At 34.0% G+C, this 24,835-nt stretch overlaps 1 protein-coding gene across 5 annotated transcripts in view; it reads left to right on the forward strand.

Moving 5' to 3' along the window:
• Window positions 1-24,835, forward strand: part of COP1 (COP1 E3 ubiquitin ligase) — a 166,951-nt gene that overhangs the window by 42,255 nt on the left and 99,861 nt on the right. For all 5 annotated transcript variants that reach the window (XM_072946062.1, XM_072946061.1, XM_072946064.1 and 2 more), the window contains 3 exons: window positions 3,555-3,614; window positions 5,034-5,110; window positions 17,656-17,713. In XM_072946062.1, coding sequence (XP_072802163.1) covers window positions 3,555-3,614; window positions 5,034-5,110; window positions 17,656-17,713 — 195 coding nt within the window. The remainder of the gene's footprint in view (window positions 1-3,554; window positions 3,615-5,033; window positions 5,111-17,655; window positions 17,714-24,835) is intronic.

Genomic DNA, 24,835 nt, shown 5'->3' on the forward strand with positions numbered 1-24,835 from the left:
CACTCTCCGAGCATCTCCCTATGCTCACCAGCCTACATATTCACCAACCTAGAAGCCCTATGATACCCTTAAATTAGGATTTGTTTATGGAGGCTGTTAATGAGCATGATTGATTGGCCGTTGTTGATTCAACTCAGTCTCCAGTCCCTCGCCCTTCCTTGGATGTTGCCGGGAGTGGGGTGAAAGTTCCAACCCTCTAATCTCATGATTGGTTTCCCTGCCAACCAGCCTTCCTCTGGAGGCGCTACTGAAGCCCCTAGCCACCAGTCAGGTCAGTAGCATACAGAAAACCCCATCAAGGGTTTTAGGAGTGTGACCTGGAGCCAGAATGAAGACTGACTATGTGTTTCTTATTATAAATCACAGTATCAAGTTCCTTAATAATATAGAGCTTCAAACTTTTTCAGAATCTCATCATGAAATGTAAATACCTCATTTAATATGTGCTCTCTAAACTGTTTCCATTCTCCAAATTTCTTTTTGAAAGTTTTCTTGTCTTGACACCTTTTCAGACTTTTTCACAGATAGGTAGGTTACATCGTTTTGTTTTACACTCTACTTATATGTTTACTAGGGCAGCACTCTTACCTTACTTAGTTGTTTTATTTTGAATGGAACCATATGAAATTGCTGTTTTTGGAAGTAGAAATTTTTTGAACGTTGGCAGTTTTGTATTGTTCACGTTATATGGCAGCCTTCATATATAGTAATAGATGTATTATCCAGCAAAAGCTCTGGGGCACTAGAAGGAGCGAATGTTATCTTCAGAGAGTAGGGCATTAGCTTTTTTTTCTTTTTTTTTTTTAAATATGTTGCACTATGTATCTATCTATTTATTTATTTTAGGGGGGATAATTAGGTTTACTTACTTATTTATTTCCAGAGGAGGTACTGGGGATTGAACCCGAGCATACCTTAAGCTATACCCAACCCCTGGTATTAGCTTTTAATATTTCAGCATTTCAGGCGATACTGGAATATTTTTTTACTGGTACTTCAGTTGCAAAAGTGGAATGGAAATTGTTAATTTGATCTTAATTATGTGTTATATATCATACAAGTGATACTGGCTACTCTGGATTTTGATATTTTAGATGTTTCCTTTCATCCTTCTTTTTAAATGTATTTTTAAAGCCATCGTACTAAAGATCCCCTCAGCATTTGTTTAAATAAGGATTTCAGCGGTGGAGCATTGCAAGATAATTAAATGAAAAAGGTTAAAGGATGACTATGGGATGCTCTGCTAAATTAAATGGCCATGGACCAAAAGGCAGAAAGCTTCAGTGATGGTAGGCAGTAACTGGGATATTCATAGATGGCTAAGATCAGTAGCCAGTGATTTGGCTGCTTGGATTGAGCCAGACTAGAGTGTTTTGTGTTTTTTTTTTTTAACATATATTTATTTATATTTGTATTTATTGTTTATTTATTTTTAACTTTTAATGGAAGCACTGGGGATTGAACCCAGGACCCATGCATGCCAAGCACACGCTCTACCACTGAGCTATAACCGCCAACCCCTAGAGTGGTTTTTATGTTAGAGTAGAAGACTAATTTGGGGGAATGGCCATTAAATGCAGTAGAATGGTAAGTCCTCACCTCGCCTGAGGCATGAGAGGATGTATCACTTGAACAGCTTTTATTTGAAAGAGTTCCAAGACAAACTATATCTTTCTTTGAGGGAGAGCAAGTGTTCAGTTAAGGTAGGAGCATTGTGTGAGCAGTTTTAGGGTGGAGTAAAGTTTAGTAAACTAGATGGAAGAGCTGAAAGAGTTTGATTATGCTAATCACTTTTTTTTGCACTGCCGTCCCCACCCTGGTTTCTGTGGTGCTGTGCTGTCTTTTCTCCTGGTTGTATGGCTACCACCTTGCCCTTAGTGATAGTTAACACAGAGCTGCTCCTTCTTCCTTTGCCTCCCTCTTAACCATTGATGTTTCCTACCACCCAGTTTTTGTTTTCATCTCTTCTGACTATACTGGTTGACATTGGGTGATTTCATTCATTGTCATAACTTCAGATTTATTTTTCCCTTTCTCATAGCTTTTAGGCCTTTGTATAAATTATTATTTGCCCTGCTTATTCTGTCTTTTCCTACTATTTTCCACCTGGCAAAATTCTGTTAGCCCTTTGAGGTTCAGCATTTTATTTAATTTCAGATCCTGTTTCAGTTATCCAGTTGCCTCTCCCCTCTCCCCAAGTTTTCTGTCTAGGTTAGGTGCAATCTATGTTCCCTTAATCCTCTGTACATACCATCATCATAATGCTGCTTCTGCTGTTTCAACGATTGGTTTACTTGTTTGCCATGTCCCTAGACTGAGCTCCACAAGCTAAAGGCCTAGAGTTTTCTAAATCCCCCTCTTCACAGTGCTTAGCAGAATACTTAGGATTGGTAAATATTTGAATAAACATATTATCAACAATTAAGTATTGCCTCAGAAGAAAGTTACTTTAAAATCTGTTCACCCCTATAGTCATTAAAGAAATGAAAGTTGAATAACAAGGTGCTGTTTTTAAGAAGTAGTAAAGCACAGTAGTTAGCAGCATGAACTCTGGAACAAGAAGGCTACCTTGATTTCAGCTTCAGTTCTGCCATGTACTTGCTCAGTGGTCTTGGGCAAGTCTCTTAGCCCTTCTGTGCTTCATTTTCCTATGTGATAATTCCTCTTTTACATCTGGCGATAAGTATTACATAAGCATTTATTATCGTTAGTTTACATTTTAAAAATTGGCTCAATATATTTGGATTAAATTAAGATAGCCACTTATGTATAATGATGATAGAAATTTCAATTTGATGTTTCTGGAAAGCAGTTTTGTTTTCTCTAGTAAAGATTTCCTATTTTTTGATTGAATAATTTTATTTTTAATAATCTCAATAAAATTTGAAATGCAGACTCATACATAATTTGAAATATAGAGTCATATATTCCAGAATTACTTAGGATAGTTTGCAAACAAATCTCTGGTGAGAGGGGAATGATTAAATATATTGTTGAATGTGATGCAACAGTTAAAATGTTTGCATTTTAATGATATGAGAAAAGGTTATGGTACAGTAGGTAAGAGATCAAAGATAAAACATTATCTTAAATATGTTTTTAAAAATGATTAAGAGGCTAACATGTGATTACTTTTAGGTGGTAGAAATTAGTCTGAGACTAATTTAAATTTTTAAAATGGGGTTAACAGCTGACATGCTGACATTAATTGCTCACAATTAAATGAGGTAATTTGAAATTTTGGATGTCTTCTATTTTTATTAAGTCACGTCATTGTTGTTCATCTTTAATATATTTATTATAAAGTCAATCCTTTTTGTATTGAAGAAAGTATAACGTTGTGTTTTCTTAAATATTAAGTCTTTATGTTTACTTTTTAACATAGGAATTTCCAGCACTTTTTGTCTACGGTATTTTACCCCTACAGTTTACCATTACTGCTCAGTTTCCTAGAAATCATTTTCCAAATGTGAAGTTATTGTATGATTGCGGTGATGCCAGTGTGATTTGGTCTAGACTTGTTTTTTCTCACTTTCTCTCTCTTTAATCTACAGCAACTGGAGCAGATCCAAAAGGAATTAAGTGTTTTGGAAGAGGATATCAAAAGAGTAGAAGTAAGATACCAAGAATTTCTCACATCTCTAGTAATTTTTTCAGTTTCAAGCAATTGTTGCTTTTCCTTTAAACTGCTGCATTAAACTTGAGGTTGGTCTCCGTTATATAGAAAGTAACAGATGTTACTTTAATTTTAATTGAGAATGCATTTTTGTAGAAGCATTCTGAACACTTTCTTTATGATAAAATGTATTCTAAATTTGTTTTCACAGTGTTTTATTGCCATAATTATTCTTGGGTAGATTGAAAAAAAATCAGTTTTCTTGGTTTGCCATCATGTTAATTTAAATCAACTCCCACAAAACTCAGTTATTACCATTAAAATATATCATAATTCCATCCTTTTATTAAGTAAATAAGTCTTTACATATCTACTGTTAACAGGATTAATTTTTTAAAAAGATATGATGATACATTACCAGTAATCTGGGAATTTATAGCATAATACAGTTTACTTATAGAAATCCATGGGAGATCTTAGGGAGGCTTATAGATGACTATGTTCTGAGGTTATTTTCTTCAGCCTTATTTAAATTTAGTGTGTATTTTAAATTATTCACATGTGTTATAATTTTCTTTTGCTGTATGTAGGACATCCTAAATGATACTGAGTTTGCTGTTTTGTGGAAGTTCAGTACCCATGTGGCATTCGCACCTTTTTACTATTATATTAATGGCCCTTGCTTGGCTGTATGATTGAGTTGAGCTTGGAATAGCCAAAATAATTCTACCTGATTAGGTATCTTTAGTGGCACATTAAAATTTGCTGTTTTTCCATTGATCAAAATGTAGTATATAACACAGGAGGCCAGGTTGTTCGTATGATTCAGGGGCATAATTTATGCAATAATAGTTCAGTGGGAGGACTTTTCCTCTGAGTTAATGATCAAATGTTTAAGCCATTAGTAAACAAAGCTAACATTTGAATCAAAAGTGTTACTTTTCTTAATGTTTGCAGAAAATACTTTTAGAGACTGACCTGTCCTATTTTTGTGTGCATAGTGAGTTGAACATAATGATCCAATTGCCATGCTGTCATATTTATCTTAATAAGTATCAGTAGATTCTCACTTGGGTTCATGCTTAGCTAGTTTTCTGTTCACAGAGTGTACTGTACATCTTATTTGAAATATTTACATTTGTCTTTTCCTGCGATTGGTGGCTTCATTAGTGAGGAAGGATAGTTATTAAAGAGTTTCTAGTTCTTTAAGAATGTGTTCCATAGGAAAGGCTTGTCTCTTAACTTTTACATATCCTTACTTTTGCACTCCGTGGGGAGAGAGGAAGCTTTGAGAAACTTGGATGTTGAGACAAAATGGGACTGATGAAACCTGGGAATGGGAAGGAGTGCCATGACTCCTTTGGATTTATACATCTCCTATTTGGCATGTCTGTAACTCGGATAATTGTACTTGCAGGAAATGAGTGGCCTGTACTCTCCTGTCAGTGAGGACAGCACGGTGCCTCAGTTTGAAGCTCCTTCTCCATCACACAGGTACAAAGCTTGAAACTTGTAATTGCTTAGGATTTATGTTACAAAGTGCACATATGGTACTAGTCCTTGGGAGCCTTTTCCATGTAATGCACAAAACCCCTGAGAAATTACTTTTGGTCGTGATCTGGAAATGAGATTCAAATGGCCCATCTGTTTCCTTAATGCTTTGAATTTTCATGCCAAAAGTTAGTAGAATATTATAATACAGTGAATTCACTGTTGGATTAGAAGTTTAGTGGATTTCTTAAAATAATGGCAGCTCTAAATATCTTGTAAATTAAAGTCAGAAGACATTAAAAATCGATAATTTGAGAAGACGAAATGCTAGTATTAGGAAAAATTTGATAAAGTAAGACCTTTGGCCTTTCCGCTAACCCTTGAATTTCCTTGGGCTGATCACTTTCCCCAGATTTAAGATGAGGGCGTTAGATATCCCTCGTGTTTTCTTTATGACTCCCCATGATTAATTTAATTGAGCCTTCCCTTCTATATGCTCGGTTAGAGCAAGAGCTGTATTTGTCTTGCTTGTGACTATTTCCGTAGGTTTCAGAGCAGCAGTAGTGACTGACCTCTCTCAGTATTTGTGGAATATAATGAGTGTTTGTGGTCCCTTTTAGCTCTGAAGTTCTGTGTGATAAAATCTACCTAAAATTTGAATTTGAACTTTTTTGTTGTGTTCAAAGCAAGTGCAATTTTATGTGTTTTTAACTTGCTAATCCATTTAGAGTAATGGCCCTGTGGAAGCTTTTCAGGCAGATAGTTTTAGGGTAACACATGGATTATCAGGCAGTCCAATGACAGTACGAGAGATTACACTACCCTTCAGAATCTGTGTCAGTTCAGCAAAGCTATTTTGGGTCTAGTTTGGTACGATATGTGGAGAATGGGGCACAAGGAGCATTCTCGTTAAAGAACATTCCTGGGATGTTTGACATTTTTCACTAACCATTTTATGGAGAATCCTCGTGAGTTCTAGGTGATTCTGGGATCACTTTAGCTCTGTAATTCAGCTTGTTTTCCTCCATATTTTATTTTCTTTAAAACACTCTGGAATGACTCAGTCTGTGGGATGCTATCTTTAAGTTTAGCCTCCGCTTCCTGATGTACGTGGGATCTTTGTCAATGAAATATTTATGGTATGAGTGCATGCAGGCAAGTAAAAGTTGTCATATCATGAAATTTTCTCTAGTAAACTGAAAATTCTCATTGTCATATCACTCTGTTTAGTAGCAACATTTCTTTCTATTTTTTATGTGCAGGTCTTTGTTAATCTCTCACTGATGTCTTTTAATAACATGTTGACAATATAGTTTACATTCATTTAATTGGCTCTTTCCATTGAATGCCTCTGGTGTGCTAGCTGTTGAATCTAGCTGGAAAAGTCCCTGCTCTTATGGGGCTTACCTTTAGGATATGTCTGGAGGTTGGGGGAGATGCTAAATAAGCAGATATACAATGTAGTAGTGGTGGTACATAACACATAAGTAGTATCTTAGGAAGGAAATTAGATGTACTGGGGGCCTGACACATGAGTCAAGTGGAGTGAAAAATGTGATAGAAAGTCATCGGAGAGTTTTGAGAAGGATCTGTTTTAGATTTTGAAATATTTACTGAGGTTCCCGTGTAGAGGATAGAGAATAAAGAGACTTCCTGTATCCCTCCCAAGCCCTTGCCATTGGAAGTGGGGAGGGAAGCTGGGAACACTGCAAGAGTCCAGAAGAGAGGAAATGGTGGCTTGAGTTAAGATTTTACTGGTGAAAGAGGTGAGAAGTGGTTGTATTCTAAAATAAAGTAGCAGATCTGATAAAAGACACAGAATTTCATGATATTTTTTAAAACTTTGTTGGAGAATTGCTGAAATCATATGCAAAACTGTTGTCAAATGAGATTCTGGCAGAGTTAGACTGGTTAACAGTTGAAGATGGGCAAATAGTAGGCAAACATGGTATTTTCTTCAGAAGAGTGTTCTGGTATTTTCTTAAAATGAGTAATTTGATTACCACTCAAAGTTTGAGAGAAACACTTGGGAAAAATGATGTAGCCTTAAATACTTCTGGGAAATGACCCTTAAGATTAAGGTGTGAGATTGAAAAAAGTGGCAAGAATATTATACACTATCAATATTTGAGTTTGCTTTAATTTTAAGAAATAGCATGTAGTTGCAATCATAACTTTTCCCTCATAATTATTAGCTTCATTATTTAAATGCTGGACAGTTTTTATTTTTATTCCTCACTGTAATGATTTGGTCTCTTTTTTTAAGTGGTTTACTTTAAAAAAGGCTTTTTGTGAATTCATTATTTTCCTATAGTGAGGGCTTTTTATAAGGTTATTAAACCCCTTACAGAGATTTGGGTTTATGGTTAGATTTATATCTGTAGTGAAAATAAAAACAAAAGACATATAACTATACCCCCTCTCCAGGATATATACGATGTCTACTATATACCATGACTAGCTATAATTGTCATATCCTGTCTATTCTCTTCCTGCTGCCTTGTTTAGACCCTGAATATCATATGAAGTCTACCAATGTGGTCTTTTAACTATCCTCCTATCGTGTCTTGTGAGAAATCTGATCATGTATCTTTATCTGCTAAAAATCCTTCACTGGCTTTCCATTGCATCAGAATCGGTTTAGATCTAACTCTTTTGCATGACCTTCCATAATCACCTGTACCCTGCCTCCTATTTTCGTGCTTTAAAATTGAATTTAACCCTCCCCAAACAGGATGTTAGGGTACCTTAGCTTTTATTATTCCTTTTGTCTACAAATTCCTCCTGGGTTCCTTTCTTAAGTAGCTTCCTCCCCGACTCATTCCCCGCAAGAATATAACTGAGGGGTGAGTTTTTCTCTATTCTTTTTTGATACACCAGTTCCATTAAAAAAAAAATTTTGGAGAGATAGAATTAACTACTTTTTTTTTTTTAAAGATTCCTATTTATTTTGATTCTTCTCTGTACTGAGTGTACTAGTTTGTGTGGATTTCCCATGCTGCACTGTAATCCTGGGAATGTTGGGTTTTTCTTACACTCCTATATTTTTATATGAGCACTTATACATAATAGGACTTAAAATAGGTTTTTGAATAAATGCATACTTAACCTAGAATGTCATTTACTTTCCATAGTTGTGAAATTTTGATTGAAGCATGACTTCCAGTATCCTTAATAAGTAAACTAATACAATCTTTAAAAAACTGTCAGCCAGACTTCATTGGGGTGGGATTGAGGGGTGAGTGTGTGATTATTTCCTTGGTAAAATCAGTTAAAACCGTTTTTAAACACTTCTAAGCCTTCATTCATTGCAAATTTCTCATGTTAGAATTAGTTCAGACCCAAAGATGGCTGCCTTCAGGGCTTTTTTCATTCTTTAGATTCTGAGGAAGAAGGTCCTCACAGTTCATAGGATAAACAGCAGTTTATACTTTATTGTTGGATAGCTGATGTGTCAGATTATGAGTAAATTAGAGAGTGGTAGGCAAACACAGTGCTTTTCACCTGTTGCCAAATGCATTTTTTTTTTCACCTGGGAGTATGATTAGGAGCGTGTATAGCCTGATCCATTCTTCTGGGAGATTGTTAATATAGGAGGCATTTTTAACCTTTTAGCTCAAACTGTATTTAAGTAATGAAATATTTTAGCCAGATCTTCTTGACAATGACAGTGATGATTTTGTTTCAATTTAAACATTCTTTGACCAAAAAATCAAAACTCTAAAACTTAGATTTTAAGTCTTCAGAGCCATTTATTACCCCTAGCTTTGCTTATAATTTTTTAAGTGTATCTCATTGATAACGATTTCTGACTCAAATAATTGTCTCAGAATTGCTTTTATCTTTGTCTCTAAACTAAGCAAATATTTCAGAATTGTCAGTTATTAGTCTCTTACTTCTGTGTTTTTGGAACTTCAAAGAACTTGATTTAAAGATAATGTATTAGTTGAAGCTTCTCTATCTGCTTGTGGGTGAATATGCTTTAATGTGGTCGAGATAGTTAATGGAGTTAAATTTTCAGAAGAATTTTTGTTTTCCTGTGATACATTAGAAAAGAAATGTAATATAGATACAAATAATAAATAAAATTATTCTAGAATCTCTAATTTTTAAAATGCTTTTACCAATAAAAGACTTGCTATTGATCATAAATTTAATTCATTTTAGAAAGACATATGCATCAATTTAAATTGTGAATTGCTTATTAAAGTTTTCTGTGGCATAGAAGAGAGATTCTTAAAAATAAAATATATAGGTAAGACTGTTATATAAGATGCTTTTGCTTTTATTTAACTACTCTATCAGATATTTTTGAGACAACCTTTCATTTATGTTTCTGTCATTTCTGACAAAAGTCCAGATGAATCAAAATGTTGTTATAATAGAAGGGAAAAAAGCAAGGGATCACTTTATAGATGCTAGGATTATTTAATTATTATTAAGAATATATACATTGAGTAGTGAGTCAATATCTTGTGAATTTATTTATTTTATAATTTGGCTGAGTAAACTAATATAATTCCAGGAATTTGATGGTGCATAATGGCTCCTGGACTAGGTTAAGAAATTCCTCTTTGACTGACCCACATGACTCTATGCAATTATACTAACCCCTGTGTCCCCTCCCCCTCCCCAGTCATTAAAATATATATATATATGTGTGTGTGGTGGAGAGAGGGAGGGTTAGCGGTCGTTCTTTGGTACAGTGGATGAAAATGGATCCATCTTCTGTATTCTTGCATATTGGGTCTTTAGCTGGATTATGACCCATAAACAGAGCAGTATTAATGACTTCCTCACATATTAATGCTGAAGTTTTCAGTACTTTCTGGCAGTTATTATTGGTTCAACTGCTTTATTTTACTTGGAAAGATAATTTTTTTTAAATGTAGAAATTTAAATGTTTTTATGCTCAAATCTAACCTTAATTCTTACAGATTTATCCCTAATTTATTATGTATTTTAAACAAATCTTCTACATAAACCTAAAGAGTTTTTATATAAAATTTATTTCCCTTTATCCAGGAGGGGAATTGTAACGATATAGGAAATCCTTCATACACAGCCTGACACTTTCTTTCATAGCTCCAAGGTTAGGAGCTTAAGATCTTAAGAAATCGCTGCTACACTTGCAATTATTATTGCGACTACTAAGGATTACTTGCCTTAATTCTGACCCTGTACCATGCAGAGGAGCTGAACTTGATGCCATAAGGTGATAGAGGACGTTGAAGAATCTTACGGAATTTTCAACTTCAGCTAAAACACAGAAAACAAATTTCCTTGGCAGTAATGGAGAGAGTGCTCATCATACATCTATAATTTCTCATTCAATTGATAGGTATTAAAAATGCAGCAAGTTATGTAAATCTTTTTTGAAATAGTACAACTTCTAAAATTTAGAATATTTGAAGAATTCTTTAGTCACTCAGCCAGTTTGGGGCTGTATCAGAGATGTATAAAACACCGTTTCAGGCACTGAGGATACAGTTGTGAATATGACAAACCCTAGAACTCTGCTCTCATGGATAATGGAGATATATATATATGATGGAAAATAAATTATGCTGGCAAATTAATTATTCTGCTAAAATTATGGTGTAAATAGAATTCTGATTCCAAGAATTAATCCAAATGCATTTAACTTTACAACTTTAGTAATTATATTTGATGAGTTGGTATTTCAGGATTTTAAAAAAACACCTTTGGGTTCTTGTTATAGCTGTAATTGCCACTACTTGGTGAAGGTATTAACAGTCCACTCCAGTCCTGAAATCTGAGATGTAAATAGGCCAAATTTCAGGATGCATGAGTATCACTCAAGATTCTTGTTTGACATGAAGATTTTTGAACCCCACCCCAAAATCTGATGTTGGGTCTGAGGTGAGTCCCAGAGACTCAGATGCAGGCCTGGGGGAATCATAGTTTAAAAATACGTAAATACTGATTCAGTAGATAATGATTATGTGTGTATTACTGACATGATTGAAAAGTGAATCTCTAATTAAAGTATGTTTATTTTATCTCTGTGTAAAGTATGCTTATTTTCTTTTTCATAAAAGAAAGCTCTAATATTCAACACTAACATTTTATAACTATCTTCAGATTATTTCATCTTTTGGGAAGATGAGGTAAAATTTTCTATTTATTTTACTCTCTACTCTGTAAAGTTACATATCCATCTGTAATGTCTTAAAAATGCCTCAAGTCAGGTTCCTGGCTTTGAGAGAGCCAGAAAAGTTAATTTTAAGTTTCTGGAAAGGAGGCAGATTATTGGTATTTACCAACCATTCCCTGTTGGTTCCATTCACATTACTGTGATTAGATCCTCGTGCCTGTGGCCTTTTGCCCTTTCAGGTTAGGGTCATATAGGAAGGTTTTCAGCCCTTTGATTATTATAGGTGTACCTTGACTCTTGGAGTTCAGGGACTGGAGAGGCTGGGGAAACCAAAGCTGTACATGGTAGCCCTGGCTTCGATGTGAGGATGACTGAGTACAAGCGTAAAACTTCACGTGCAGTTGCCATTTTCTGTTTCTGCTGTTTACGGTCTCTCCCCTATCCAGGTTCCAGCATATTTACCCCATTTTCCAGATCCTGTACCTTTGAATCTTTTGTTACTGTTTTTGGAATGCTGCTTCTACTTTGTTTGCTTTTAAACCATTTTTTTTCCTGAGATTATCGCAAAGAACGGGTTTTTGTAACACTTAAGAATTGTAGTAACTGTATCATCTGATAATTAAAAATTTCTCCTCTGTGAATTACAACTAAATTGTAATTTGTTTCCACTCACTGGAAAGTGGTAGTAGACCATAAAGCGGTCAAGCACAGCACTTAGCCTAACTAACTGGAACTTTGACTAGTTTCATTGGAGGCAGATCAGTCTTGTCAGTGTTATTCTTTTTATCTTGTTATTCTCTGATTTTCTAATTCTAGCAAACAAGTTATATACTTCCAAAGGCAGTAAAGCAGTAGATTCAGACCTTCCCATCAGAAATTTTCCATCATACTTGCTTTTTACGTCTGCCAGCAATATGTTTCTGCCTGAGGAAAGTCTTGTTATTAAAGAAAACTTTAAAATGAAATGCCCTTTTGCCTTTCTTTTTCAGCTTTGGTAATGTTGTGAAATTACAGACATTTAAAAAGGCAGCATAAATATTACATTCATACAGTCCTCCTATTGCACTATGTACTTACAGAGCTTTCTAACCATCTACAATTAAAATGGGACAAAAGGATGTTGGGGGAAGTTTTTCCTGGAGAGCTGAAATACTCTAATAACTTCTGTTCTTTGAAGAATCAGTTGAATCTGTGTCTTTTTCCTAAAGATCTTATTTTTATTATTCAACTCTTGCATTCTTCAAGTAAATCCAGGCTTGTATTATGTATGTTTTCATACCTTTTTGGGAAACCCCTGGAGTTAGATGTGTTTCGGTATGTAGTATTCTGCCTGCCCCTCCAACCCTGCCCTCCCCAGTTTCAGGAAGGTAACACAATACCTATGCCATACATTATGTATACTGATGGAGAAGTAGAAGGCAGTTCCACAGCACCAAGCACATTAATATTTCAGTGCTGAAACATGAATGTTAACAGTTAAGTGAGATAAACGGTATCACATCTGTTCAGGTCAGGTTTTACCATCAAAAAAATTACAAGAATATTTGATTTTCATAATTTTGGGTTTTAGGAATTGAAGTTTTTAATAATCTTTTTGAACCCACTATTTTAAAAAGCCAAACTATATATTGCTGAAAAGGCCATTGTAATCACCAATGTTTATACAAACTTTGTTGTGTAAAATTTGTTGTAAAATATCTTGTTGAAATTCTTACAAATACTTTGAGCTGAATTGTAGTACTGTCTGTTTTAAGGATTCTGAGACATTGTATAAGAAAAGATTTCATGTTGATTTTCATTTGGATTTTTGTGTCAAAATCAAGAAATCATTACTGTCCTAGAGAACTGTATTTGCAAAAGTTGCAAGTGTCAGAATAACGTAGCATATGTGTGTTAGATATTGTTTTGTAATTTACATGTATTATCTCTTATAGCCCTCAGAATAAATGCTGTGTAATAGGTTTTTGTATCCTTTTCATTTTACAGATGAGGACATTGAGTCATAGAGATGAAGCAGGCCCAGCATCACACACTGAGTGGCATAATCAGTATTTTAAAGCAGGCATCCCTACTTTAGAGCTTGTAAAACTTTGGGAGGTAAAAGAGTTTTGGAAATTGAGTTGAGAATAAAACATTGAAAAGAAGATAAGTAGAAACGTTGAGTTCAAAAATGGCAGCGCAGTGGTTCTTCAAGAAGAGAAGACATGTTACTTTGGCAGTCTTACGTAAGGATTCTGGAATTATACTGCCTGGGTTCAAATTTCATTTCCATACCTTATTAGCAGTTTGGCCTTAGGCAAGTTTATTAAGTTCTGTACACCTCAGTTTTCTCATTTGTAAACTAAGGATAATAATTCGTGTCTTGAATGAGAAGATGTAATAATACGTTTAAGTAAATGAGACCAGTGCCTGGCGCATGGTAAGCTTTCAGTACGTGGTGGCTGCTGCCGATTACTGTTGTTAGCAGACAGATTAGTTGTGTTGATTTTGTATAATTTGTTTGAATATTTATATCAGATGTTAAAGGGTATGGGGAATTAGAAAGGAAAAACTGAAAATGAAGACCGATCTTTAGTATCTCTTGAGGTGTCTGCAAAATTGGGGCCATGGAATTTTGTTTGTTTAGTAACTGAGATTTACCATTAATTTGAATTTCAGTGCTTCTACGGTAAGCAACTGACAGAAAAGTATTATTTTGAGGAAAACAAGTAATTTATATCCGATATGTTTGTAATGCTGGGAATAATAGGGATTACTGCTGTGGTAAAAAAGAGTAAAATAGTGACAAACTTCACTGTTTAAAAAAATTAAAACTATATTTGGTTTTAATTAATCACTATTAAAGTTTATAAGTCAGGTTATTTTCAGGTTATACACTGCTCAGTGTGTGTTTTTTTTGGGAAACTGGTTCAATAATTTTGATGCAGAATATTGAAAAAGAACAGGTTTTGGCTATAGCCCTATATTGTTTATTAAATGCAAAGTTTTATTTTTTTCTGTCTTATGTTTATACTTGAAAAAACAAATCAGTGACAGCAGTTAGTTTAATTTCATGTGTATACTCAGTACACTTTATTTTGCACACATTAAAATTTTCTATAATTTAGTTAATTTTGTGCCCATTGAGAGTATAAATAGGAATCATCCTTTTTCAAGTAAAAGCCCAATCTAAAAGTAGTTACCTATTATTTTTACCAAGAATCAATCACTGTTTTCTCTTGGCTTCCTAATCATCGGCGATATAGTTTATATGTGAAGTTGATTTGACAGTCTGTCTTTTAATTACAAAGTAGGTCTTTGGTTTTGGAAGAATATACTTTTGGAAAGATGCTTTGATTTTGGAAAGATAGGGAGTATAGCGTGGTGGTTCAGTGTAGCGTCTAGAACCTGACTGCAGGTTAGACGGTTTGAATTGTAACTCTTCTGTTGGCTAACTTTGTTAATTTGGGCCAAATATGTAGTCTCTCAGTGGCTGAGTTTCCTCACTTGAAAATGGGAATGATAATAGTATCTACCTTAGAGTTAATGAAGTTTAAATTCTTACATCAGTGCCTGGTACGTGGTGAATGCTCAATAAATGATAGCTGTTACTGTTGTTAAATTGTTTGTTTAAAGTGAGTGTAGTTGTATGACATCTAGTTGCATAACTGTGAGTTTCCTTTGTAGCTTGGATTAACAGCTACATAGTTTTCATATGTTTTTAGCTGAGCTTCTCTTTGTCACCAGCAGGAACGTTAGGAATTTTTTAAAAATCGTATTATTTTCCCCATCGTGAGTAAAGTGTACTATTCCTAACTCAGTTTTGGTTATTACCTCGCAGTTTTCTGCTTGCCCTTGTCATTTTTTGATATCTTTATTTTTATAGCTTATTTGAAAGGATTTATTTGACATTTACTTGAAATAATTGACAACTCCCTTTCATATTTATAGGTTGCTACTTTTTCACTTTTTCCTTAAATTATGTCCATGAAGTGGGTGGTGCTAATCCAGGATTTCCCCACTCTTCAGATACAGAATTCTTACGTGCCTAGGGAGGAGAGCATAGTTCAGTGTAAACTCTAGGACTGGCTGCATGGGTTTGAATTCTAATTCTGCTGTTGACCAACTTTGTTAACTTGGGCCAAGTATATGCTTTCTTAGTGGCTGAGTTTCCTCACTTGAGAAATGGGAATGATAACAGTATCTACCTTAGAGTTATAAAGTTTAAATTACTAAGGTCAGGGCCTGATGCCTGGTAAATGCTCAGTAAATGATAGCTGTGACTGTTGCTCCCGTCTGTTGATTGTGGCCAATCAGAGATGAGAAGTAGAAGAGCACCAGGCCTAAGGCGACCCACCCCCGTCAGGGCCGTCTCACATTCTCTTCTGATCGTGTTACTTTATACACACGTACACACACGCACGCCCATTTAAAAAGCAGAATTATAAGGATTTATTTTTTCATGTTTCTTCTGTTCCAGTTATGTATGCAGGAATAATTTTTTTCAGTGAATAAGATTAAGATCTGATATAAAATAAATTTCAAACTCTGCTGTCATTATTAATAAAATACCATTTAAAACCTGTAATTTCAATACTTTCAACAAACTGATGGGTATTTTTTTTAATATATATATGAAATGTAGTATTATCTCACTATACACAATGATGTAAGTATCATTATTCAGGCTTTCAGTCAAAAATCAAAATTATAGCACTGTAAAATAATTATATCTAGAAACAGTTCTGTTCTAAATCTATTAGCATCTAAATGTGCAGCTACATAATTTTATTAATGTTTACACACATGCTAGGGGGTTAGGTTTCATTAGGAGAAGGAACACAGATTTTGAATGCATGACATCTCCTCATTTATTAGTCTCTGTAAAGAGTATATTGAAAATAGCATGTGATCTTGTCATATCAGTTCATGACTCCGTGCAAGGAAGGTGAACATTGATTATATTTCATCAAAAGAAATTCATAACAAGATTGTCTTAATTCTTTAATTTGTAGTGTGAGTGCTTTGAAGGGTCTTTCTTATATAATTGAGTCTTACTATAGGACAAGTTTAGAACACAGTACCTATTAATATGTATTGCCTTAAAAAAAAACCTACTGTGAGAACAGTTTCATCTGATTTGTTATATTTTTTAAAACAAGGTTTTATGTTACTAATTTTACTAATAGAGGGTAACGTTTATTGAGCACGTACCATTTTTTTGGCGGCATTGCATTGAGAAATGAACACAATTAAATGTCATACCTCTCTGACGTCACTTACTCATTTAATAGATGGAGAAAATAGAGGCCAAATAAGATTAATAACTTACCCAGAGTCATTTACCTGCTAAGGGGTGAAATTAAAACTCACTCTGTGCTCTTAAGAATGCCTCTCATAACCTTTGTGATTATTTGAGTGCTAAAGTAAATAAAGATTTTGTTATGTATTTGTGTAAAGAGAACCATTTAAATTACTACCCTCAATTGCTTAAATTTCCTTATGGTAGACAAGAATAGAAACATTTTTATAGTAGAAATAGGGAAGAATTTTTAAAAGCATAAATAACTCTTGATTTATCATGTTTATATATATGTAATGCTATTTTCAGGTGTTAATAGTCTTTATAGGATTTAAAGATGGGAAGGAGATAGGAGTGTTCAAGTGGTGAAATAGATACGGTAAGGTAGAACTAACAGGAAGAAAAGAGTGTCTGGACTTCTAGAGGTTTTGCTAGGGGTAGGTAGGAGAGTGCACAGAGAATGTAATCAAATAGAACCAATGGAGAAAGCAAATTGTTTGACAAGGGCAGAAAAATTTAGAACATAGGTTTTGGGTTATGAAACAAAAATAATTGGTATTTTACCATTTATTCCATTCCTTTGATAGTTTTCTTTCACACGAGATGATTATCATAACATTTTGGAGCTTGAAGGGACTCTAGAGGTGTCTAGTCCCCACTCAACTCACTTTGCAGATAAGGAAACTGAGTGGTTATAAGGTATTTGTCCAAGGGCACATAGATCTAGTGTCATAGAGAATCTGTTGACCACAGCTTTTGATTGCATGCTTGTACCCTTTTGCCAATACTCTAAGTCCTCTTTTCCTTAAATAGAGTTCCAAACAACTAACTAACCTATCTGAAAATGAAATTGAAGCAGATACTTCTATGTGTACACCTACCTTGTGATTCTTCCCTTTTTGACATTCTTTCATGGTGGGTATGTTTAAGGTGGTGGGATGAAGGGGTAAATTGTTTTAAGTATTTACTGATTTGTTGTTTATGGTATATGTATTTATTTGATGTCTATTTAAATCATTGGCAGTAAATATTTTCTTTGCTTAGAAATTAGAAATATTGGATTTATATATGATATATTTTAGATTTACTTTTTCTGTTGCTGAAAGAATGTAAACACTGAAATCACATTTTTCTTTCTTCATTTTGCAGTAGTATTATTGATTCCACAGAATACAGCCAACCTCCAGGTTTCAGTGGCAGTTCTCAGGTAAATGGTGTATCTAACAGTATGTTCTGGTGGTACCATGAATATAATCACCTGAGTTGTAAAATCATAGGTTAGTTTACTGGAATGTCCTGTCCATAAAGACAGCTCTTTTGAATGCTGTGGCAGTAATTAGGACTTGAATAACTTTGATGCGTAATCAGCGATACGTTTGCTCATCATTGATGAGTTAAACAAATTTTTTTTGACATACTGGTAACATTAGACCTTAGAAGGAAGAAAATACTGTAAGAGGAAATTATGAATAATCGGGGCATTGTTTGTCTCAGGGATAAGAAAGTTATAATCTATTGGAGAATTACCCATCATTATGTTGAAACATGCAGCTTTTCTGTGGAAGGTAAACTATAGGCTTGAGTAAAATAGACTCTGGCTTCACCTTTCTTTTAATTAATTGTATGATTAGTTTGATTTTTACTCTCTTTATCTCTGATTTGGGGATGCTGATATTTGTGAAATCTAATTTTGAGGCCAGACTCTTTTTTTTTTTAACTTTTTGTATTGAAATAACTTAAGACTTAGAGAAAAGTTACTAGAATGGTGAAAGTAATTCCTCTGTATACTTTATGCAGATTATCTAGTCATTAACATTTAATCACATTTGTTTTATCGTTCTCATTTTATCTCTTTTTTTAAACATATTTACACATACAATTTTTTCTTTATTGTTTGAGTAAGGTACTAGACATAATGTTCCTTTATCTCTAAATACCTCATTGTATATTTCCTTTAAAACAAGGATATTGTCCTATGTAATCACAGTATAATTTTAAAATTCAACAAGTTAACATTGATATGGTGCTGTTATCTACTCCCTATATCTTATTCTGATTTTATAAATTGTTCTTTTATTATCCTTTATAATGTCATTTTTTCTTAAAAGGAAAAAAAAGTGAGGCATTTTTTAATGCATGTTCATTTGTATATTCACTTTATGTGATAGTGCATTTATTTTTATCAAAGTGGGAAGGAATTCTTTTGGATTGTATGGCTTTTGTTCGTGGTTTTCTTTTCTTGCTACTTAGGTGACTGTCTCTATTTTATGGTTAGTTTGTGTAACTACTGTGCACATCCTGTGTTACCTTTGAATGCATGCTTGGATTTGGCCTATTCTTTTTTTATAGTCAGTTTGTAGATTGATTTGTATCTATTTCTGAACAGCCATGAAAGGATCAGATCTAGTGATTTTTATGAGACGTAATGGGATATATCAGGAGAAATTTTAAAGAATTAAATTGAAACATTCTTAAGAACTTGAATGGGAAAAGCAGTCTCTGAATCTGGAAACAGACTTGGCATTCACAGCTGAGCCTTGATGTCCTCTTTTCAAACATAATCTCATAGAACGTCAGCATCAGACATAAGTCACTCTGGGACTGTGATGAAATGAAACAAAAAACAAGGTCACTTCATAAACTTATCTAGGCATGTACAGAAGTCACTGTGCAAGCCACAGAAACAAAACACGCCTCTGTCCTGGTTAATGTGAGCAGTTGCTGCTTCTTTACTAATTACAACTTTAGTCTCATTGTAGTCTTCTGTTCATCTGTAACATTTAATAAATCTTTTGTAAGATACTCAGTCACAGAATTATCCTCACTTCTTGGATCGTAACCAATCCAGAGCAAAGCCTCACTTCCTTGAACTCGCTCCCAAATCACTTATCGTCAGCCTATATCCTGTAAGTAGTTTCTAACACCCTTTTACTGAGACGCCTCTCTCTTACTTAACCTGTAGTGTGCTGTGTTCTTCTTCACTGCAATGAGCAGTAAATAAAGCTTGTTCATCTACAGGTGTGTTCCTATTGGTCTTTGGCTGCAGGGCATTGACAGACTTTGCATAGAAGAACAAGAGAAGATTTTCTACTATTGCCATTTATATAACATTGATTTGGAATTTCTAGCAAAATCTCTAAGCTAGAAACAATAGAAATTCAATCTGGGTGAAAAAGAAAAGAAATCAGTATAGTCTTTTTTTTTTTTAATTTTTAGAAAAACACTTACTTTTTTCCTATAATAAAGGAGACTTTGGGTTTGAGATGGTACACTAAGCCAGTGTGATAGTATCTCTCCAACCTCCACCCACAAGAAATCCCATTGACCTGCTGCTCTCCTGACACTGAAAACTTAAAAAGAATTTATAAAAGATAAAAAGAATACTTAGGAAGGCTGCGTAAGCTGTGAGTCACCGTATGCAGTGTAAAAGCGTGCCTTGGGATGAAGTAGTCTGGGTCTCCTAGGAGACTCCAACCATAGCATCTGCTGGAGGACAGGGAAGTTGTTTAGATGATAGAACCAGTGTGACATATTGCGCTCAAGGCCTTATCCTTCATTTCTAGCTATACTCTTTAGAAGAGATAGACCTAAAACAAATTGAGACAAAAAGAATTGAAGATAAAGGAGTTTTTGAGGATCAGCCTGGCAAATGTAAGAATGGTAAGGAATATAGCAAAAACAAAAACAAACAACAAGCAAAGGAAAGAAAAGTTCAGATCAAAATAGAACTCAAGGAAAAAAGCGTAGAAGACGGATACAGTTTTTCATGTAAAGGAATTGTATAATCCCCCAAAGTAGTAGTAATTTGTGTGACATAATATAAAGCACTGGTATTTATATAAGGCAAAAAATGTTAGAAAGTTTTAAAAAGTTGACTGAGACTTAAACATGGTAGGAAATTTTAAAGTGTAGTCATTTCTTAGTATCCATAGGAGATTGGTTCCAGGAACCTGCTCCAGTACCAGAATCCAAGGATGCTTATATAAATTGGTGTAGTATTTGCATGTGATCTATACAGCACATCCTCCTGTATACTTTGTCATCTCTAGAATACTTATAAAACCTAATATAATGCAAATGCTATGTAGAAAGTTTTAAATACAGTGTGAATACTATGTAAATAGTTGCCAGTGCAGCTGCAGATCTGTTTTGCTTTTTGGAACTTTCTGAAATTTCCTTCTTTTCTTTCTTTTTTCTTTCTTTCTTTCTTTCTTCCTTTCTTTCTTTCTTTCTTTCTTTCTTTCTTTCTTTCTTTCTTTCTTTCGAGTATTTTCTGTCTGCATTTGATTGAATCTGTGGATGCAGAACATATGGACATGGAGGACTGACTGTATAGCTCAAGAAGTAGTTAAAGTAATAATAGTATTTAGGTAACATTTATTTTGCATTTACTATTCATAGATACTGTTCAGTGTACTTCTCTTTTTAAAATTTTTTTGAAGGGGGTAGGTAATTCCGTTTATTTATTTTTGTTATTTTTTTTTTTTTTACTGGAGGTACTGGGGATTGAACCTAGGACCTCGTGCATGCTAAGCATGCATTCTACCACTGAACCATACTTTCCCCACTCAATGTACTTTACATGTATTAACTGTTTTAATTTTTAGCACTTCCTTATGAGATAAGTACTATGACTATAATTTTCTGTTTTATTGAGGAGGTACCTGGGCACAGAGAAGTTAAGGAGGTTGTCCAAGGTTAATATAGTTAGTAAGAGGAGGCAGCAGAGATTTTAAGCCAGGCTTTATGGCTTCAGGGTCTGTGCTTTTAAATATTAATTTATTCAACCAATAGTTCTTTTCTGAGTTCCTCCTATTTTCTGGACAGTATTATAGACTCTGGAGATATGTTATTGAGCAAAAACAAAACAGACAAAAGTAACTGCTGTAACCAAGCTTTCAGTCTAGTTAGAGAGAGACCAATAGTAATAGAAGGAAGATGAGGTGAAGGAGCAAGCTATGTGAATATCTCTGGGAAGATCTAGACAGAGTGAAAACAAGTACATAAGCCCTGAGGTAAAAGCAAGCCTGACGCTGTCCAGAAGTGCGGTATGGCTGGAGAGGAGTGAGCAAGGGGGGGAAAAATAGAAATGAGGTGAAAAATGTAACAGAGGCCACTTTGCTACATAACTTTCTTAGGTCATTATAAAGACATTAGAATTTCTTTGGGCCAGATGAGATAAACTTGGTTTAATAGGTACTTGGCTCACTTCATACATTGCATCAAAGGATATACATTATTGATAGTAATCTTGGAGCATTTAGAAAAATGGATTGATTCTGAAACAGGATAAATTGTACTGTCTACATTCTCTGAATCAGAATCTTGAATAAATAACTAGATAGATAGATAGATAGATAGCTAATTTGGAAGAGAATAAACTAAAGACTCCTCTGAATTCCTTTGTGTCAAAGAGTAGGTCCAGATGTTGCTACAAACAATTCAGAAAAATAATGCTGGTGAAAATACTGCATATCAAAATTTATGAAATATGGCCTGAATTGTCCTAAAAATTTATGTTATTAAATGTATTCATTTTAGATAAGAATAAAATAAATGAACTAGGTATTGAACTCAAGAAACTGAGAAAAACTTAGATGATAAACAGAGAGAGAAATAAGGAGCCTGTATAAAGTGTTACAATGTACAGTTGAAATTGACCATTATGATATAGATGAAAATAATTTAGCTAGTGCTGATGCATATTACTACAAATGGCAGTCTTAATAAAATGTATAATTTTCAAGAAAAATTTAAAAATTAGAATAGATTAAAGCAGTTGTAGAATGAGAAAAGACCAATAAACATAACTTAATTTAATGTGATTCCAATTTAAAAAACCCTCAAGAATATTTTATAAGGGTTTGCAGAGAGTGTGACCAGCTGACTTTAAAGGTTATTTGTAGAATGAATGCTTCAGAGGGCATTTACCCAATAAGTTATTATCATATATTCTAAGACTGTTACAACAGAAAGAGCACAATCAAAATTTAAAAGCTAATTGAAAGGTAATTAAGAGTTTACCCAATGGTAGAGGTGGTTATGTGGATCAATGGTGAAAAGGAAGATTAAGTAAATGATGTTGTGATAGCCAGGAAATTATTTGCATTATTCTATTTTATCACTTACCGTAAGAGTCCAGATCAACTAAATAATGATTTAAATAATAATAGAAATTAAGAAAGAGGACTGTATATAAGAAAACACCATAAACAAGATTTTAAACTCAAAGTGGGAGTGGTATTATTGTCAGTATGGTAGGTAAATTGTTTAATTGTTTCAAAATTTAAAAAGCTTCTTATATCAATTTCATCTTTTTGATGAAAGCTCCAAATGGCGGGGAAAAATAGGTGAAGAACATGAGAAAAAAAAGCAAAAATTCAACTGATTAGTTCACATCTTAAATAATACTCAGTTTCCTAAATTCTAAAGCACAGCATGAAGTAATATACGGTACCAGAGAAGGTGCCAAAGAAGTCACCTAGTAGGTATGGCTAAAGATGTTTCAAAATGGGAAATACTCTTACCTGCTGTGTGCATGTGCACGTGGGGCTGAGGGTGGGATGGGGGACTGAGTGAGAGGGAAAGAGATAGAGAGAGTTGGTTGTCTTTTAGGAAGACTATTTGGCAATATATACATATGGCAAATGCTTGTGTGATTTGGTAGTTACAAACATAGGAACTTCTTATAAGAAATGATTCTAAGTACTATCTAAAGATTATATACCAGTAATATTTATAGAAGCAAAAATTCTGGAAAAATAAATATGCCCAATTAGAATAGAATAGTTGTGGAATCTATGGTACAGCTATCAGATGTATCATTTTACCACTCTCAATAATAATGTTTATAATTGAAGTTGAATTGAAAAAACTGTTAACAGTAAGTGAAGTCAGAAAATTATATCTCTGAATTTCTGTAACTGCCTATTGATTTTGCTTTAGAGTTTATATAACCTTAGTACAATTAGTAAAATCAAGAAATTAATATTAATATAATATTATATTAAGTAATGTGTTCAAATTTTAGCAGTTTTGCTACTAATCTTTTATAGCAAAAGACAAAAAAACTTCCTTGTCTAGTAGGAGTTCAGGGTTACATTAGTTGTCATGTTTCTTTAGTTTCCTCTAAACTATTATAGTTCTTCAGTCTTACATGATGTTGACATTTTTGAAGAGCATGTTATTAATTTTGTAGAATGTTCCTCAATTTGAGTTTATCTGATGTTTCCTTATAACTAGAATCAGGTTATTGATTTTTATCAGGAATACCACAGGACTGATGTTGTGTCCTTGTTAGTTTGTCATTTCTGGACTCACATTATAATTGTTTGCTCAATAACTCTGATCACTTGATTAAGGTGGTGTCTGCCTGATCGCTCCACTATAAAGATATATTACCATTTTCTCCCATTTGAACATCTATTAATAAATCTTATTTGAAATAATTATTAGTATGGTTGTTGTCCAAATGATATTTTTTAAGTACTTATTTCTTTCACATTTGTTAGTTAGAATATTCTACTGTAAGGGAGACCTGGTCCTCATTCCTCTTTGTTTATTTGTATAATTATGGAGGTGTGGACTTTTAATTTTTTCTGTTAATCATTTTGAAACTCAGATTGTTCCCTATTTAGCTAGTTGGAACTCTTTCAAGCTGATTTTCATGTTCTTATTGCTAAAGTACCTTCATACATTCTTAGACAACAAGATGTTCCAGCATCATCTTGTACTTAACTCGCCTCAGTCCTAGAATCAGCCATGAATCCAAGAAGCCCTGCTTTCTTTTAATGGAGAATGGTATTTCAAAACAAAGGCCTGGGTTTTAAGTGTGCTCATTGCTCTTAAGAGCATCGTTGCTTGTAGGCCTTTTCAGTGGACAGAGCTAGGAAACTTAAGTTTGTGTATAGATAACATTTTAATTAGTTATTAAATTAGTTATTGCATATTAATCCCCTTAAATGTTTGATTAATGAAAGGACTCACAGGAATCAAGCAGTTTATATACTTCTGGAACAGCTTGATTATAGGCAATGGATACAGTATGGCCAAGCAGAAGGGTATTCACTGAAAGGACTATGGGGACTTCAGGCACCGTCTTTGTCCTTTCACCACCAAGTCACCCAGGAACTGCTTTGTCTCCAGGTTTAGAACCATTACTGGCTTGCATCTTAAGCACCTTCATAACGGGAAATCAAAATTTAGCTTGTGGTAGGATCTCTTATTTTAAGCTAGTCACACAGGCAAAAATGCATTGACCAGCCATTACAGGCACCACTGAAACCAGGTGAAAATCGTAATTTCAATTATCATTTCTAAACAATGCTGA

Source organism: Vicugna pacos, chromosome 21 (assembly GCF_048564905.1).
Source record: "Vicugna pacos chromosome 21, VicPac4, whole genome shotgun sequence".
Classification (NCBI taxonomy): domain Eukaryota; kingdom Metazoa; phylum Chordata; class Mammalia; order Artiodactyla; family Camelidae; genus Vicugna; species Vicugna pacos.